The 17734-nt window shown below is 36.2% G+C and overlaps 1 protein-coding gene across 5 annotated transcripts; it reads left to right on the forward strand.

Annotated features, from left to right (window-relative positions):
- The first annotated feature begins 8280 nt into the window (after positions 1-8280).
- LOC110727872 (serine/arginine-rich-splicing factor SR34-like) lies at positions 8281-16909 on the forward strand. 5 transcript variants are annotated; one of them, XR_002512586.1, is made up of 14 exons: positions 8281-8407; positions 8679-8770; positions 9534-9599; positions 9751-9825; positions 9933-10038; positions 10133-10179; positions 10292-10349; positions 14253-14302; positions 14383-14439; positions 14571-14677; positions 14770-14865; positions 15520-15644; positions 15737-15908; positions 16128-16161. XR_002512586.1 is itself a non-coding variant. In XM_021907451.1 (14 exons), exons 2-14 carry the CDS (start codon positions 8684-8686, stop codon positions 16564-16566), a joined length of 912 nt encoding a protein of 303 aa, XP_021763143.1. In that variant the 5' UTR covers positions 8281-8407; positions 8679-8683; the 3' UTR covers positions 16567-16909. The 5 variants fall into 5 exon arrangements, 4 of the variants coding, with proteins under 4 accessions (XP_021763143.1, XP_021763145.1, XP_021763146.1 ...); XM_021907451.1 differs by lacking the exons at positions 15520-15644; positions 15737-15908 and adding exons at positions 16341-16465; positions 16563-16909; XM_021907452.1 differs by lacking the exons at positions 8281-8407; positions 15520-15644; positions 15737-15908 and adding exons at positions 8417-8539; positions 16341-16465; positions 16563-16909.
- The last annotated feature ends 825 nt before the right edge of the window (positions 16910-17734 follow it).

A 17734-nucleotide genomic window follows, 5' to 3' on the forward strand; every position in this document is an offset into this window, starting at 1 on the left:
AAACACGAAAAACACAAGGAAAGAAAGAAAGAAAGGAATTAAAGGAAAAAGGACCAAAAATAAGATAAGAAAGCATAAAAAGTAATATGAAATCATCCTATAAGACTACCCTATGAGTGCCATAAATGACACTCATCAGGCCCAATGATCTAGAGGAGGGTCTAATATTGATTTATCATTTCTAATGCAATTAGAATTGATTATAGTTTTCTAGATTCTTCTAAAAGGTTCTTTTCATTCCTAATTTAATTAGCATTGATAAATTGACTTTAGTTGACTTTTTAGAGTTTTGATCAGAAGAAAAGAAGTGTTTTTAAGGAAAATACGATTTTGCCCTCCTGTACGGCTAAATTTTATCAAATTAAGAAAACGCGTAGAAACTGGTTTCTAGCGTCTAACGACATGATTGACATCTGGCGCTAGGTTTGGCGCCTGGCGCTAATGTCTGGCGCCTGGCGCCAATGCGTTTTATTCTCTTCAAAACTCGGATTCGTTTTTTATCCATCCGGCTGATTTTCTCTATAAATAGCCTTCTAAAACCTCCGTTTTTAATCATCAACAACAATTAATTCTCAATTCTCTCTCTCTTCAAGATTATCTTGGTTACTCTCTCTCTCTCTCTTTTCTAAAATAGTTTTTCTCAAACAAAATTCCGCATTCACAAGATCTAGACACACCTAGCATTGTTCGAAGTTGTCTTCGCCCTAGACGTGAAAGGTTTTAATTTCTGAGGGTTTGGTCCCAAATCTAGTCTAAACTTTCTTAATTCTTTATTTCAATTATTTAATTTAATTGTTTATCTTATTATTTTCCTTGAAGTTACTAACGTGTGTATTTTGTTTGTAGAAAGAGATGTGAGGCCTCCAAGTAAGTGCTTTAATTGATTTATTGTTATTATGATATAGAAATCATGCTTAGGTTGTTATTATGATCCCTAGTGTCATGTTAGGGCGTTTTGATTTTCCTAGTATCATGTTTAGGGTAACAACTATAATTTTTAATATCAAATATGACAATTTATGATTCCTGCGATGCTTCCCTTTCTCTTCCTAATATTTATGATTGTTAGTATCATGTTAGGGTTAAAGCTCTGATCTTTATTGTTTAGTGACATGCTAGGGTTTGTTATTAATCTTGTTAGTATCATGCCTAGGATCTTGCTATTATTATGTTTTAACATGATGATGATTATTATTATATTTGTCATAATTATCATTATTTTTATGATTATTATTATGTTGCTTGATTATTTATTGTTATTGCTTCATCACATCATTTATGTATGTTTAAAGGGAATATGTACTTGTAATCACGCTTAATAAGATAATTAATAATCTTGTTTAGGGTCTTGTTTAGGGTTAATATGATTATAATTCAAGTGATCGCCAATAATAGTTTTATTTGTGCATTAATTTTCAACCAACACAGATAAACAGGTTTAGGGTTAATCCTAATGATTGCATGTTAGTCAGAAAGCGCACATGAATACAATCAGAATGAAGTAGAGGCCTATTATTAGGGCAGGTTCAATCTCTTTTAGGTTGGATTTGTACCTTCATCCCCGAACTACCAGTCATGGTTCTAGACCTATTGGAGTTGACGATCTCCTGGATCGTTAAGGGGTGTAACCTTCACCTCGTGAACGGTTTACAAGTTCCTAAAACTTGTTGGCGACTCTTTTGATCTATCTTCTTTGCCTTTGGATGCCACCGTACTTTATTGTATGATCACAGTGGGATTCAAGCTAGGGGTAATGCTTGAAATATTCCCTACAGATGGTATTTGGTGTTTTTCTTGTTCTATATTTTGTTAGTGATGGTACTTTTTATGATACCAACAACTTCTTGATGGTATTCTTTTAGATTCCAATAGTCCTTGATGGTATTCTCCAAAAATATTTGATGGTAATTTTTCAGATACCAACAACCCTTATGGTATTTTCTAACAATCCTTGATGGTATTCCTTTTTTCTATTTGTCGTTGATAGTATTCTTTTAGATATAAAGTATAATGAACTTTGATTTTGATTTTTTTGATAATATAAATTAGAGAACCTCTGTTCATCCGCCAATACTCAATAGCAATGTTGTAATTAATTTGGTAATTTTTCGGGTTCTTCAATTATCCACAAAATTTCGACACTTGAATAACAAAATTCCGACACTTGCATGGAGAAGAAACACTTGTTTTTTCAACCCATTTCCCCGGCCTTACTATACTGTCTTTTTTCCTTTCCATTTTTTTGGTGTGTGTGTGTGTGCGCACGCAAGTGGGTAAATAGTAAAAGGATTGTTATGCCCTTATTGCTAGAATTCCTAAGATTCTACTCATATGCCCTGTTTGGTGAAAATTAAAGCTAAAAGCTAAAGCTGATTGTGTTAGTTGATTTTGACTAGCTGATTGTATTAACTGATTTAACTAACTTATTTTATTAGCTTATTGTATAAAAGTGTTTGGTAAATAGCTAGTTGTATAAAGCTGATTGAGTATGTGAAATGACCAATAAGCTAATTGTGGGGTAGGTAACTGTAGGGAATATTTCAAGCATCCCACACTTGAGTTCCACTATGATCATACACTAAAGTATGGTGGCGTCCAAAGGGAAGGAAGCCAGAGTAAAAGAGTCGCCAATAAGGTTTAGGAACTTGTAACCGTTCACAGGGTGATGGTTACACCCCTTCACGATCCATGAGATCGCTAACTCCATAGTAGTCTAGAACCATGACTGGATATTCGGGGATGAAGGTACAAATCCAACCTAAAAGATATTGGACCTGCCCTAAAAATAGGCCTCTACTTTATTCATCTCATATTCATGTGCGCTTTCTGACTAACATACAATCGATAAGTTAACCCTAAACTCGTTTAATCTATGTTGGTTGAATATTAATGCACAAACAAATCTATTATTGACAATCACTTGAATTATGATCTCATTAGCCTAAACAAGATTATTAATTATCTTATTAAACGTAATTACAAATATAAATTCCCTTTAAACCTGCAAAAGAAGGCGTGATCAAGCAATAACAATATTATCAAGTAACATAATAACAACAATCATCATCATAATAATAATAATATTCTCAATCAAAGCATAATAATATATTAGCAAGATCCTAAGCATGATACTAACATGATTAATAACAAATCCTAGCATGTCACTAAGCAATAAAGATTAAAGCTTTATCCCTAACATGATAGAAGAAATAAGAAGCAAACTAAACATGATACTATAAAACATTCAAAAAAATCCTAACATGATACTAGGAATCAATAAAAGCATCCTAACATGATACTAGGAATTAATAAGACCTAAGCATGCTTTCTACAAAAATATAGCAATAAATCTACTTACTTTGTTGTCTCGTATCTCTTTCTTTCACGTAAAGGGCGAACACAACTTCGAGCTTGACTAGGTTAGTCTAGAACTCGTGAACGCGGTATTTTATTTGAAAAGGGAAGACTTAGAAAGAGGGAGAAAGAAAAACTATTAGCTTGAGAGAGAAGAGAATAGAAAATTGTTGATGATTGTGAATGAATAAAAAAGAGGAAATACAATCCTATTTATAAGAAAAATAGCTCGGAAACGATCAGAAAAAGACTGAATCCTATCTGGAATAAAACTACCTCTGTCGTGGCTCGCTAGTTCTGTCGTTTTGCGATGGTTCACGCGTTTTCTAAAATCTGTACGGAATCCTTAATCTAATTAAATTAGATTAATTAATGTCCGTACTTATATTTGAAAATCATATTTAATCACTTTGAAACACTTGTTTTAATCCAAATAGAATTCTTTATTTTTCATAAAAGATATAATTATTAATCCTAATCCTATTAGAATTCAAAATAACCTTCTATTATTTCAAGAAGATTAAAATCAATCATAATAACTTAATAGGCCCTCCACTATATAATTGGGCCATTTAAAACTATTTCATGCCCAAATTAGTATTTTGGTCATAACGTCATCATTATTCATCGGAATTGGGCTTATAATATATCATTGGAAAGCTCTTTTCGAGCTTAATCCAACTACACCATTATTGGACCCTTATCATGGACCAAACTAAATTGGACTAAACATTACATAAATAGAGTTCATTTTCGAAAACAGAAAGAAGAGTTATTTTTATTAAAACAACCGCATCACAAGACTTTTCACACTTTCACTTCATTCGATAATCAAAGACGTGAAAGGTATTCATCAATGGGTTTGGTTTTTGGGGAGACACAATTAGGTGTCTACAATATTTCATAAAGGATTCTAAAGTAAATGAAGGTGTAAATGTCATTCCATCACAATAATTGAATAAGTTATTTGAAAAAGCTCCTTTTAGAAGCTTTTTTTAAAAGATCTTATTTAGTAGAATAAGCTCTTTAAATAAACTTTCCACCAAACACTTTCTGTTAGCTTCTTTAATAGTCATTAAGCTAATATTGGTCAAATTAGCTGGTTACCAAACACAACATATGGCCTTGTTTGGTAAACAACTTATTGGGGGTAATTAGCTTATTTGATTAACTTTAGCTGACTGATTAGTTAAATAAACTACGGTTTTTTCACCATATACCACTGAGTTAAAGCTTAATTCGCCATATACCACCAAAAACTTTCTAATACACCATGTACCATTGAGTTTAACATAAATGTCACAACATGCCCTTTTTCTTAACCCCGTTAGTCACGAAGAGTTAAATGTGACACGTGGCAGCCTCTAATTGACTCTTATTTAAACTATTTAATTAAATACTCGTAATTAATCAATTAATTAATTAAAAAATTTTAATAAAAATAATTGAAAAAAATAAAACCACCACCAACTGTCAACCATCTCCCCTCCCCACATTTTCCACCTAGCATCCCAGCCCCTCCCTGCCCGCTCCCAGCCTTGAACCACCAACGGGTCGGCGCCAACTCTCACCCAGCCTTGCGCCCGTGCACGAATCTCTCCTTTGATCCACCATACCAAACCCAAATTCTCCCTCCTTCCCCGCCTAAAACGCCTCCCCCCGTAGCCCTTCCACCTAAGCCGAAAACCACCATACCGAAACCCAATGTCGGCGGCCCAGATCCCCCTCCCTCAAAATTGAACCCAAAATCCCAAAACCCAAAATCGAAACCCTAGATTTTGATTTTGTGGTTTTAGAGTTTTGGGGTGGTGGTTCAGAGGGGGGAAAGGGGTGGAGTTGGAAGATTGAGGGTTGACATAGGTTCGTCGGCGCTGGGAAGGTGGGTTTGGGCGCCGACAAGTAGGTTTGGTCGCCGAAGAGAGGGTTTTTTGAGTTTTAGGGTGGGACTTGAGAGGATGGTGGTTTAGGGGAAAGGGATGGGCGAGTTCAAGTGGATCGTCGTGAGTTATGATGGTTGCCGTCAGGGAGGTGGCGCCGGTGGGGGCAGGGGTGTTGGCTAGGTTGAGGGGTAGCGGACTAGCGGTGGCTAGGTTGGTGGTGTTTTTTTATTTGTTTATTTAATTTTTTAAAAAGTTTTTAATTCTTTATTTATGTAATTAATTAAATAATATTAATAAGAGCCAATAAGTGATAGCCACGTGGCACAAATAACCTTAATGCCTAAAGGAGTTAACGTCGTTAGTCATTAAGGGCATGTTGTGACATTTATGTTAAACTCATTGGTACATGGTGTATTAGAAAGTTTTTGGTGATATATGGTGAATTAAGCTTTAACTCAGTGGTATATAGTGAAAAAATCGAATAAACTAATACAAGTGTTTGGCAGTAAGCTTATTGAGGCAAGCTTATTGAAAGAGTTTATTTGCCTCAATAAGGCTTTTTCCAAAACGTTAGGTAAAGCAGCGTATTCAAAGATCTGATTTATTTTGATGAATTTAACTTACAATTTTGCCCTCTTGTAAACCCTATGACATACAATCAAGCAAAGCAAAATTAATACTCTCACTTCTTCCCTCAGCCGTCCACATACTCCATAGAAGATATGGTTCTCAACTTCTCAAGGTTAGTTTTATCAATTTCTTTTCCTTAACTTTTATTTTTTCTAAAACAATTTTTTTCCTTAATTTCTTTGTTTTGATTATTGTTTTTTTTAAATTTTATTTTATTGTATTGGTCATGCGTTTTTTTTTTTTTTTTTTTTTTGTTATAAAAAATTAATTCATATCTATTATAATCCAAATTTTAGCAATCCTTATCTCCTCCTAAAAAATTATCTCACAACATCATTAATAAAATTATATGCTCAATAATTATACCTAGCATGTAAATTTGTTTAACAATAAATACATATATCATTTATGAAATAACTAATCCTCCAAAGTTAAATATGCTATTGTCTTTATTAGTCATTTTGTATACTCAAACACTTTAAGTAATAAGCTATTTACCAAACACTTTTATACAATAAGCTGTACAATAAGTTAGTCAAATAAGTTAATAAAATTAGGTAGTCAAAATCAACTAATGAACTGAAATTAATTTTGCTGAACTGAAATTACTTTGGTATATTTTCTTCTTCTTCTTTTTTTTGACAACCAGAAACTAAAAGAGAACTACAAATCAGTAAAACTAGATAGAGAAACCCTACGCCGATTAGCCAGCGTATGAGCTCGGTTCACCTGTTCCCGCCCTACTTTCCAAATAACACAAGTTTGGAATAAGGCTCCCATCCTTCTAATTTCCTGTATTAGCCAGAAAGTTGAAACCTCAGTCTTCTCCGTTTGTTCAAGAGATGAATAATAATAGCCAAATCCGCGTAGACTGTTATTCTTTCATACCCTAACTCCTTCGCCCATCGAATGCCACCCAAGCACGCCAAAAGTTCTGCATGCAAAGTAGAGCTTGTTCTGGTAAAGTTCCCTCCACCATCAGCGTACGTTATCTCATCAGTAGTGGTAACCCAAGCCATACCAGCATTCCCCGAATGTTTCTGCCATGAGCCATCCGTTAAAATAATAATTTCCTGACCTTCCCCTAAGGGGTGGTTATGGGGAAAGGGATGAGTCCCTATGTTTACATTAAGAAAGCCCGGAGGAGGTCCTAACTGCAATTGGTTAGGGCTAGATCTCTCCACCTCCGTGTCATTGAAGGTTTTTAATTCTTTCATAAAGGACTCAAAATACCTATGGAGGGTTGCTAGGCAACTTGAGTCACCTCTAAACACCCTTCCATTTCGTCCTCGCCAAAGACCCCATAAAACACAAATGAAAGTGTGTATCTTGGCACTATGTAGGCCATCCTCGCTATAGAACAACAGGATATAATTCTGGATCCAGGGTCCCAACGGAGTAGATCCATCAATTTATGGGTTAATACACAAAGAACAATTCTTCCAAGCATACTGAGCTATAGTACATATTCTGAAAAGATGTTGAGTACTTTCCTTTCCGTCACCACAGTAGTCACAATTTTCTTGAATTGGGACTCCTCGTAGGTTTGCCTTTACAGCAAAACCATTTGAAACCAGCTTCCACATAAAAAGACTCCATTTAGGTGGAATATTAAGCTTCCACAACACCCTAAAAAGTCTCTCTCGGAATCCTGTAAAGCATCCCTTTCCTGAGAAGAAGATAGAAAAGCATAGCCAGTCTTAACTGTGTAGGAGCCAAAACGATGATGGAACCAATAGAGGAAGTCGGATTCCTCTATTGCCGGTAGTTCCATGGCTAAAATCTGTTGTTCCGACTCCCATTCAAAGCGTTGACGAACAATTTCTGTATTCTACTACTTTGCAGGCCCTTAATGAAGCAAGTTCGCAACCCGACCTTGACATACTCCCCTTAAGAGTTGGTTTGAATGTAAGACTGGAACATTGCCATTCACCCAACGCATATTGGCATATTTCAATTCACTCTCTCTCCGTTGCCTATTTTCCAAGCAAACCCTGCAATGAATTTGTTAGCAATCTTATGAAAGCCCCGTCGACCCCAAGAAGCATTTCCACGAACGGTGGGGATAGGATGTCCTACACATAAGGTGCAGGGATGAGAAGGGTCGTACGCCCTTGAGACTAACAACTGTGGATTGCAGTGCATACGATGAACTTGTTTGAAAAGCAAAGCATCATTTAAAAGAGCCATCGACCTTATCCCTAGGCCTCCCATTCCTTTGGGTAGATGCAGGATTTCTTTGCGCACCCAGCGCATACTCTTCACACCGTTATTGGCCCACCAAAAACCAGAAATAATACCATGGCCTATATTTTTTTCCTTAAGATACTGATTTTTACTAAACTTTTTCCCCAAACATGGCCTATATTTTTTTTTATCAAATTAAAAAATAAAAATAAAAATAAAGGTGACGTAATATGAGTGTATGAAGATAGTGTAATACTTGACTCAACAAACTCGTTTTTCATATCTTTCATTTCATTCATTGTTCCGCCGTAAGCGTCCTTCGCTCATTTCATATCGTGCGCGTTAATCTGCTACTGGTAAATCTCTTTCTCTCTCTTAATTCTGCTATTACTCTTTCCTAGGGTTTCTATTCTTTCGAACAAATCATCAATTTTCCAGTCAATTATCAAATTCGAGCTCCCTTCGCAAAACCCTAGAATTAGGATTTGGTAAATAATTAGTCTTTTATGCGAATTTATTTTTGTTTCAGATCTTTTCATGATTTTTTCGAATTCGATTTGAATTTATGCATAATTAACATGGTTTTGTTTGTTGAATTTGATTATACTGATACTTTAATTGTTTCAGGAACAATGAGCAGCCGTTCAAGGAGAACTCTTTATGTGGGTAACCTTCCTGGGGATATCAGAGAGAGGGAAGTTGAAGATTTGTTTTATAAGGTATAATAATTTTTAGGTGTTTTTGTTTAATTGTGTTTTGTATGATTGATTAATTTTATTTGTTACATTTACAATGTGTTTGGATGAGATTATTCGAAGTGAAAGGAATTTGGTTTAATTCATTTTCCTTTATTTGGATACTGATTGGGGAAAGATAATGGAGGGAGGGTGTTTAATTTCATTTCCCTTTTAATTACTGAAAGCTTTTCGAAGTAGAAGAGCTCGGTTTTCACTCGTCGCAGCTGTTTCTGAATGCATTATTGATGTTTTGTTTGTGGGAAATGTGTTTTTTAAGCATTATGTGGATCAAAATTACAGTTAATGAAGAGTATAACTATGTTAAGTGTTTCAATGAGAGCTCTTGGTGTTTTGGTATTGTGAAGTCTTGTCTTTGAGAAAAAAACTCGGTGATTTAAATGCTTGCTTACTATTTAAATCTCTTATGCAGGGTAAGTTTTTTAGAACCTTTTGAGGAGGGGGTGGATTCTGTATTGCTGGCCAATTTTTTTGTAGGTTGAATGTTTTAGGGTATAGTCTAGGAGTAATTTTTTTTTTTTTTGGGATGACATGCTGGTCTGTGTAGGTAACCCTATCGTTTTGGGATTGAGGCTTTTTATCAGTTTTGTGATGTTGTTCTAGTTTTCAAGTATGATTAGGCTACTTGAAGTTAGCAATTTGTTAGCTAACCACAAGTAATTTTAATGCTTTAAAAGACTAAAAGTCTAAAACACGTGCTTATGATGTTGCTGATTTCTTGTTGTAGTATGGACCCATTGCTCATATTGACTTGAAGATTCCACCAAGACCTCCAGGTTATGCATTTGTTGAGGTGAGCTTTTCTTTTGATTTGTGAGAAATGGCAACAGGAATGATGAGAGGAATAATATTAGCAAATGTTTGTGCCACACCATTGCAGTTTTTGTTTTCAAAAATTCATCTTGTGCTGGTTATATGGCTGTAATTATTGCGTTCTGTAACAGTTTGAGGAGGCTCGCCATGCTCAAGATGCTATAGATGGCCGTGATGGTTATGACTTTGATGGACATCGTCTGCGGGTTAGTTTGTGATACTTTTACTGCTCGACATATTAGATATAACTATTTGCTATATTCTTCTATAGAGCATAGAGTTGACATGGCAAATTTACTTTGATGGTTTCAAGGTTGAACTTGCTCATGGTGGGCGTGGGAACTCATCATCAACTGACCGCTATAGTAGTCACAGTGGTGGAGGACGCCGTGGCGTTTCTAAACATACTGAGTATCGTGGTAAGTGCTGGATTTGATTGTTTCCCTGGATTTAATATTAGTTGGCTAGCTATTGGATTCTAATTTTTATTTCTTACTATTGCCTTCAATGCAGTGGTGATAAGTGGATTACCTTCTTCTGCTTCCTGGCAAGATTTAAAGGTATATACGTATTTCAGTTGATATTTTTGGTCACATGTCAATCTCAACATCTCCAAATATTATTGTCTCTCCTCTAAATCCGAATGTGATTCTGATTTGCCAACTTTTCTAGGATCACATGCGGAAGGCAGGAGATGTTTGTTTTTCCCAAGTTTTTCGTGATGGTGGTGGTAAGTTTTTTGACCCTTAAGTATGATATTTTCATGTGGATATTTTAATCATTTAATGCAGAGGCAATACTAAACTGATTTTTTAAATAGTAGTTCTATACCCTTGTTGAATGTTATTACACTGTTTTTTTAATACCAAATGTATGTAAAATCTATCCTCGCCTTTGGTGGGTACCTGTTGTGACAGCGTGAGGCACTCAGGTATGAGTGGTGGCTTGTTAATTCTTGTTGGAAAGTAGCCATTTACTTTGTTGATTTAAAGTTTTTTTGGCTGCAAATAGGTTTTTTTTTTTTTTTTTTTTTTTTTTTTTTTTTTTTTTTTTCTCTCTTCTTTTTTTTAAACAGAATGCAGCAATGGACTATAGTCACTATACAGTGAATTATTTGGTATAATGGCAAAGATTTGTGAAATGGAAGTTCAATACAGTGTGACATTTGGGACTAAGCTTGCAAATTTGTTGTAGGTAATAATTTTTTGTTCAGCCATTGGTCGCTGGGTTGGGAATTTCTTGGGTCTTGTTTTGAGAATTTATAGAAGAATGTAATGTGGGGGGGGGGGGAATCCTTTGTCTATTACATTGACTTTGTTGTTTTGATGCCAAATCATTTGCTGAAATAATGTCTCCTTTCAGTACATTTGCACTTGTCATATCCACCAGACCACCACCACACCATGCACACCCTTTTATGCTTTCCCCTTTTTTGTAGTCCCCATCAATATAAATTCCAATCAGAACTCTTGCTAGTGCCTAGTGATCAAGGGCCAAAAAATCCGGTGGCTGATATTGCTGGGAATTTTTAGCGATATTTTGTTCAGTCTTGGTTACAGAGACGGGGCTATTTCAGTGTTTGAAAAGGCGCGCCTAGGCGATAGGGGGTAACCGCTTTTTTTGGCTTGGATTAGGCTTTTTTAATTAGGCGCACCTGAGGCGCACATGAAGCAAATTTCTGCCAATTTTTTTCAACTGTTCATATAGTGCGCCTCACTTCAAAAAGGCGTACTGTAGCGCGCATCTAGGCGCTGCATAACCCTTATCGCTTCACTGCTTCAGCGTGTCTTAAGCTTATTTTTTATACATTGGGCTATTTATAGAAAAGGAAAAATTGTCAAAAATAATACAAACTTTCACCCGTCCGCTAAAAACAAGTCGAACTTTCGATTTTTTCTAAATAATACAAACTTTAGGAGGTAACCGCTTTAAACAAGTTATGACCTGTTATTGACTTGATTAATAGGTAAATAAGACACGTGCCATTGTTTTACTGGTTTGATAATTTAATAAAAAAAAATTATTTATTTTTTGTTTTGCTTTATTTAAAAGATATTTTTTATTATTATTAAAAATTAAAAATAACCTCCCTGTTTGTTTTTTTTTAAAAAACCCCTCCCCACTACCACCCTTCCTTGCCCATCCCCCTACCCCGGTGGCGCCCTGGTCGCCGGCTGGCGTTTCAACCCCCTCCCCCGTGTGGGCGACCCATTTGTGGTATTCCACCCCTCCCGCTACCTTCCCCGATTCCCACCCACCACAAAACCCACGAAACTCACTCAAAAACCCACGAAACCCCAAATTGCCTCTTCGCCCGCCGCCAAAACCCTTCCGGCTAGGGTTTTCGAGGCTGGACAAAGGTGCAATTGGGGGTTTTCGTAGGTAGGGAGGGGGATTTTATGGGTTTTCGTGTAAAGGGAGAGGAATTTTAGGGGAGGGGGCTTCGGTGGTGATGGTTTGGGGAGGGGGTGGCCGAGCGACGACGGGGAGAGGGTTTCCGAGCGACGATTGGGTGGGGCGTCCGACTAGCACTGCTGATGGGGGAGGCAGGGATGGTAGGTGGTTGGGAGGAGTGGTTGGTAGAAGGGGGAGGAGAAGTGGTTTTTTTAAAAAATTATTAATTAAGCATGGTTTAAGTGTTGATTATGAGTTAACTAAGTTGTGAAATGAATTTTTTTGTAAAAAAAAATTGTTAAATGAATATATTAAAATAAAAATAAAAATAAAATTACCGGTCATTTAGGTTGTAGGTAAATTGTCTCGTTTAAAGAGAATACCCCTAAAGTTTGTATTATTTTAAAAAAATCGAAAGTTCAACTTGTTTTTAGCAAACGGGTGAAAGTTTGTATTATTTTTGGCAATTTTTCCTATAGAAAATTTCTTTGTATACTTTTAGATCTAAAGTTGTGCATCTGAATTTGGCGTGTGGTTTTCCTTCAGTGTATTTTTGGTTGTTTGGAAAATGGTGGTACTACAGAGGGAGTTTGGAAAAGCTTGTGTTGGTCATTTGATACAAATACTAGGTTTGTATTTGATGTGAGTGTAGTGTATTTCTTCAAGAGGTACTACAGAGGGAGTTTGGAAAAAAATGTGTTGGTCATCTGATACAGTTACTAGGTTTGTATTTGATGGATAATAATATCTTTGAATAAAAGATTGGAAACCAATTGCCCATTTGAGGGGCAGAGTGAAGGATCAACTCTTTATTTCGCAAAGAATAATTGCAATATGTGAATGCTGCTCTTAGGATTAATTCTGCACAATGGGATAGATACATTTCCCCCCTTTTTTGGTAGGAGGTTAACCTTTGAACTAGCTAGGTGCATGACAACTGACAGGTAGTGTGAATGACAACTGATAAGGACAAAGGGTGGACAGGTGGTGGTCTAACTTATAGTAGTTAGTGAGAAATTACCTCAGCTATATTTTATAGAGTCTGTTTAGATTTCTAGGCTTGAAAAGGAGCTTTGGGTGCATGATATTGTACTATTTCTACTAATAAATTGATACTTGTATCAGTTGTATGACCCTTTATTCTATGACTACTTCTGCCTGGATATTGCAGCCTTTGAAGAAGAAATGTTATATGATAAGTATAGAGCTTGTCTATAGTATAAGTCAATTACCTCTTGTTGAGAAGAGTGGAGAGGGATTTCCTATGAGCTTTTGATGTTCAGACTCGGCAGCATTTACCCCATTTAAACCCATTCGACCCAACCTGGGTGGAGAAACGGGATACGAGGGGGGGGGGGGGAACCTAACCCATCACTGAATCAAGAGGCAGGGCAGATAATCTTAGTTAGGGTTTTTAAAACAAAATAGGAACATCGGGGCACCGAATCAGGGATAAAGAGAATGAGAACCTGGGTGTTTTGGTTGCCTGAGTGATTTGAGCCACTATCACATTTACAGGCTGTCATTGTATTTGTTTGCTGCAAAGAGAGGAGGGAGAGGAGTGTGTACATTTAATAAAGCAGTGTTGGAAGTACGAGGGGGTAAATTGGTCAACAATTAAGTTTTTAACTTGACAACTTAAATACTTTACACTATACAGCTGGCAGCACTCCTTTATTTTTCTTTATCAAATAAACCTCCTTTCCTCTATGTTTTATTCTCATGCAGTCTGCTAGTTTCAAAATTGTAATGCATATTTACTTTTTCTCTTTATGTTTTGGAAAAAAATTTGAATACAAAATTATAAAATAATTTGCTGGTCCCCGAGCCCATATTTAATATCTGGACATTTAACAAACGTGTCCCTGAGTCTTTGAATTTGAATTTTTCTGTAGCTGACCCTTGGATCCATATATAAGTCTGACCGTTGTATTCAAGTTTAAGCATCTTGGAAGTTCATTGGTTGAAGTTTGATATTCTTAAAGTTAGAGGTGTCCCGACTAAGATCACTCTTAGCTAGGCTGGAAGGATTGTTTTCCAAATTGTTAAGTTAAAATTCATGTAATTTTTGCAAGGGTTTTTTTCAAAATTGTATTTTAACTTTTATGTAATTTTTACTCTGTTTGTTTGGTCCTGCACATAGCTGCAATACCTATTGCGTTTAATAGCCTGATGTTTTAGAATGATAAAAGTTAGCATTGTATATTGTTGACCAAATCGATTGATATTTTCTGTGCAGGTACTACTGGGATTGTAGATTACACCAATTATGAAGACATGAAGAATGCTGTATGTTATTTCTTTTCATTCCTTGTCTCCTTCGGTTTTGTAGCCATGAATTACTAAAATTTGTTACTTTGTTACTACAGATCAGGAAGCTTGATGACTCAGAATTTCGCAATGCATTTTCCCGGTCATATGTTCGTGTATGGGCCATCATTCTTTCACTTCACATTTATTCATCACAGTAACTTTTACATCTGCGACACTAAATCAGCAGTTGAAGTGTAGTATCTGTAAAATATGTATAAACCCCCCTTTTATTAAATATTTTCAGGTGAAGGAATATAAAGGCAGTCGTAGTCCAAGGGGTAGGAGCAAAAGCCACAGTCGAAGCAGAAGCCGAAGCCGTGGTCGTAGTTATAGTAGGAGCAGAAGTCCAAGGTTTAATAATTTTCATCTAGCAGAATAAGCTTCAGTAATATATCTGGTTACAAATGAGTGGATTATTTATGCTTACTCTTCATATAATGCAGCAAATCCCCCAAGAAGGCCTCACGCCGGTCACCTGCTAGATCTCGTTCTCGATCGGTATCATCTAAGTCTAGATCAAGGTCTCCCTCTTTGTCTAGGTATGTTGTGTTCTCCTACCTGCCTGTTATTCCAGAAAATTGCTCTAATAAATGTCAAATATCTATTTTCACTAGTATTTCAGGCTATAATATCTTAGATGATAAAGATGAATGGTCTTAGATATTGATGGGACGTCACTATAGCTACAAACCATTTCTAGCTTAGAAGTATGTTTTATTGTTTTCTTATCTGTTCTAAAGTATCATCAATGTTTGATTTTTCTTCTCTATCAACCCCTTTTCTTTTGGGGTGAGAGGAGTGGGAAGAGGGAGTCCACCCCCCTCCCTCTCTAACAAAAATAGAAAGAAAAATGTAACACTGAGCCCTACCTTGTGGTGAGGGAGGATGAGGACAGCTAAAAAATAATGCAAAATAAATGTATCTGCTAATATAGTATGTGTAAGCAGAATAATGATATGGGTCGGTCCTTTTCAAACCCTGTCAATTGTTACAGTGGGTGGTGGTTGTTTTGGCCTGAGAGGAGGGAGGATTGGGAAGATGGTTTTAGTAAACTCTTCTCGTGTACATTTTCTTTTTGCTCTGATGCTAGCACATCCATATGAATTCTGGTGGGATGAATAGGCACTCGGTTAGACTGCTTTCTTTCCCCCTTAAAATATATATGTATGAAGATTGCATGTTTGTTTGTTTAGATTTGGATATGTGCAGCAATGTTGGGATTGCAAATTAGGATCTGGATATTTGCGGCTTTATGGGGATTGCAAATTAGGATCAGGATGGGTTATTTTTCAAATGTCTCAAATCTTTTGGTTGTGAGGTATGCGGCTGTTTTTTTTGAGTGGCAGCTTTGGATACCTTCGTGGTCTGTTTGTTCTAATACATTTAGCATCACATGTCCATGGGTGCTAGATTTGGGACACAGAAGATCATGGACTGCCTTATTAAAGCTGGATTACTGGACTAATTGCTTATTGGATATTGGAGCAATCTGGATTCTTTGGATTTGTTCGTACAATCTGGAAGGGATGCTCTGCTTCATATCTATGATGCATTGACTTGTAGTGTGGTGCTGTTCCAAAAGGTTTACGTTTCATGTAGAGGGCTTGTTTGCCTGGTTTTATAGATGTTAAAAGCTTTAATATTTTAATCCCTTGCTAAAGATACTTTTCTTTTTGTTCCTGCCTGAGTATGAATATGGTTACACTGTCATGCGAGAGGAATCAAGGCTTTTGGGTCAAGGTCTGAAAGATTGTTGAGGACATGTGGATAATAAATTGCATTGTTTCTGGAACTTTTGCAGATCACGATCAAGGTCCAGGTCCCCAGTGCCAACTGTAAGTTCACATCTATTGCTTTTATTAAAGAGTTAATTTTTGTTATAGGTTATAAATTGTTGAACTATATAACCTCCTATTTATCATTACTTTGAATGGGCTCTAGGACCCTTTTTTTATCGTTTGGGTAGGATAATTAGTTAGTTAGGCTTGTTTTATGTTATTCTGTCCATGTGCAGCAAAAGAAAAATTTGAGCAAAAGCCCCAAGAAGGGTAGCCCCAGCCCCCGTCGGGAACGGAGCAAGAGTTTGAGCAAGAGCCCTAGCAGGAGTAGGAGCAAGAGTAAGAGCAAGAGTCCATCCAGGTACAAGTCTATCTACTAGACAATGGTTATATTCTTGCTTTTGTAGAACATCGTATTATTTTATTGCAAGATCTCATTTTGAAAATTTTGATTACAGGTAAAGCTGTGTTGGTTCAATTGCCTTAGCCGTTGCAAATCTCCATATTGGTTGCAAGTACTTAATTGGTCTTAGTTGTGGGAGATTAACTGCAAATAGAGATATTGGAAGGCTGGCTTTTCTCAAGTATGATTGTGTACTTAGCTGACTGTTTTTAAATTTTAGTATCATATGTTTGGTACAAAGGGTCTTGGCAAACATTAGTACTTCACTTTGTGATGACCAAGGCTCTTGTCATCGGTAAACTTTGACTCTTGTATGGATAAACATAGAATTGCTTCAGTTAACTGTTTTTATTATTTTTAATCACTCTAGTTATATATGGTAAGGATTTTATGGTTTTCTGATCTCGTGGTAACATCAAGCAGTGTAGCCAAATTTCTTGTAGTTGGCGCTCACAAATTAGTGAGATATTCGATCAACAAGAAAGTCATATTTCTCTGAACTTCTGACCTGATGAGAATCAAGATTATAGTCCTCAACACTTCAACTTTGTGATTGAAAAATAGGCTTTTTGTTTTGCAACTAACCTGATCATATAACCTGTACCATTAATCCATTATGGCAAAGTATTTCTTTAGTAAGTTTTTAGCTGAACATTAAGACCTTCCTCCATTTCTGTTGTCTTTGATACTATCAATCTCGGGTGCTTGAGCTCTAACCGATAGGGTATCATAACAATCTTTCAAGGGCATTATGTGAAGGCTCTCAACGTTTTGGCTGTGCAATATGTGGCTGTAGGTATTGATGAAATGGAGGATGGATTTTGGTGTATTTTCTGTGATTTGCTCTACTTTATGAGTGAGTCTGTTGAATTGCGGAAGTTATATTGGAGTCGGTAGATAATTTAGGCGGAGTTGCATCTAGAGGAGAACGATGTGGGCGGAGATGTAAACTTGTAATGCAACATCTCAAATACTGTAAAAGTTTAATATGCCTTTTGCAAACGTTTTGAACAAAGTTGTCGGATCTGACCAATTCAAAGGTAATACAAAATATTATATAGCTAGTGTTTAGTTGATTAATGGAGTTTACAAAAATTAGTAAGATTTTTGTTGTAAATGAAATGAAAACTTAATGGAGTTTTTGTTGATTAAGAGCCTGTTTACTTTAGCTTAATTTCAGTTTAGTTCCAATCAATTAAGTTTAATTCAACTCCTAATTTTCTTCCT

The sequence above is a fragment of the Chenopodium quinoa genome, unplaced genomic scaffold, assembly GCF_001683475.1.
Source record: "Chenopodium quinoa cultivar QQ74 unplaced genomic scaffold, ASM168347v1, whole genome shotgun sequence".
Classification (NCBI taxonomy): domain Eukaryota; kingdom Viridiplantae; phylum Streptophyta; class Magnoliopsida; order Caryophyllales; family Amaranthaceae; genus Chenopodium; species Chenopodium quinoa.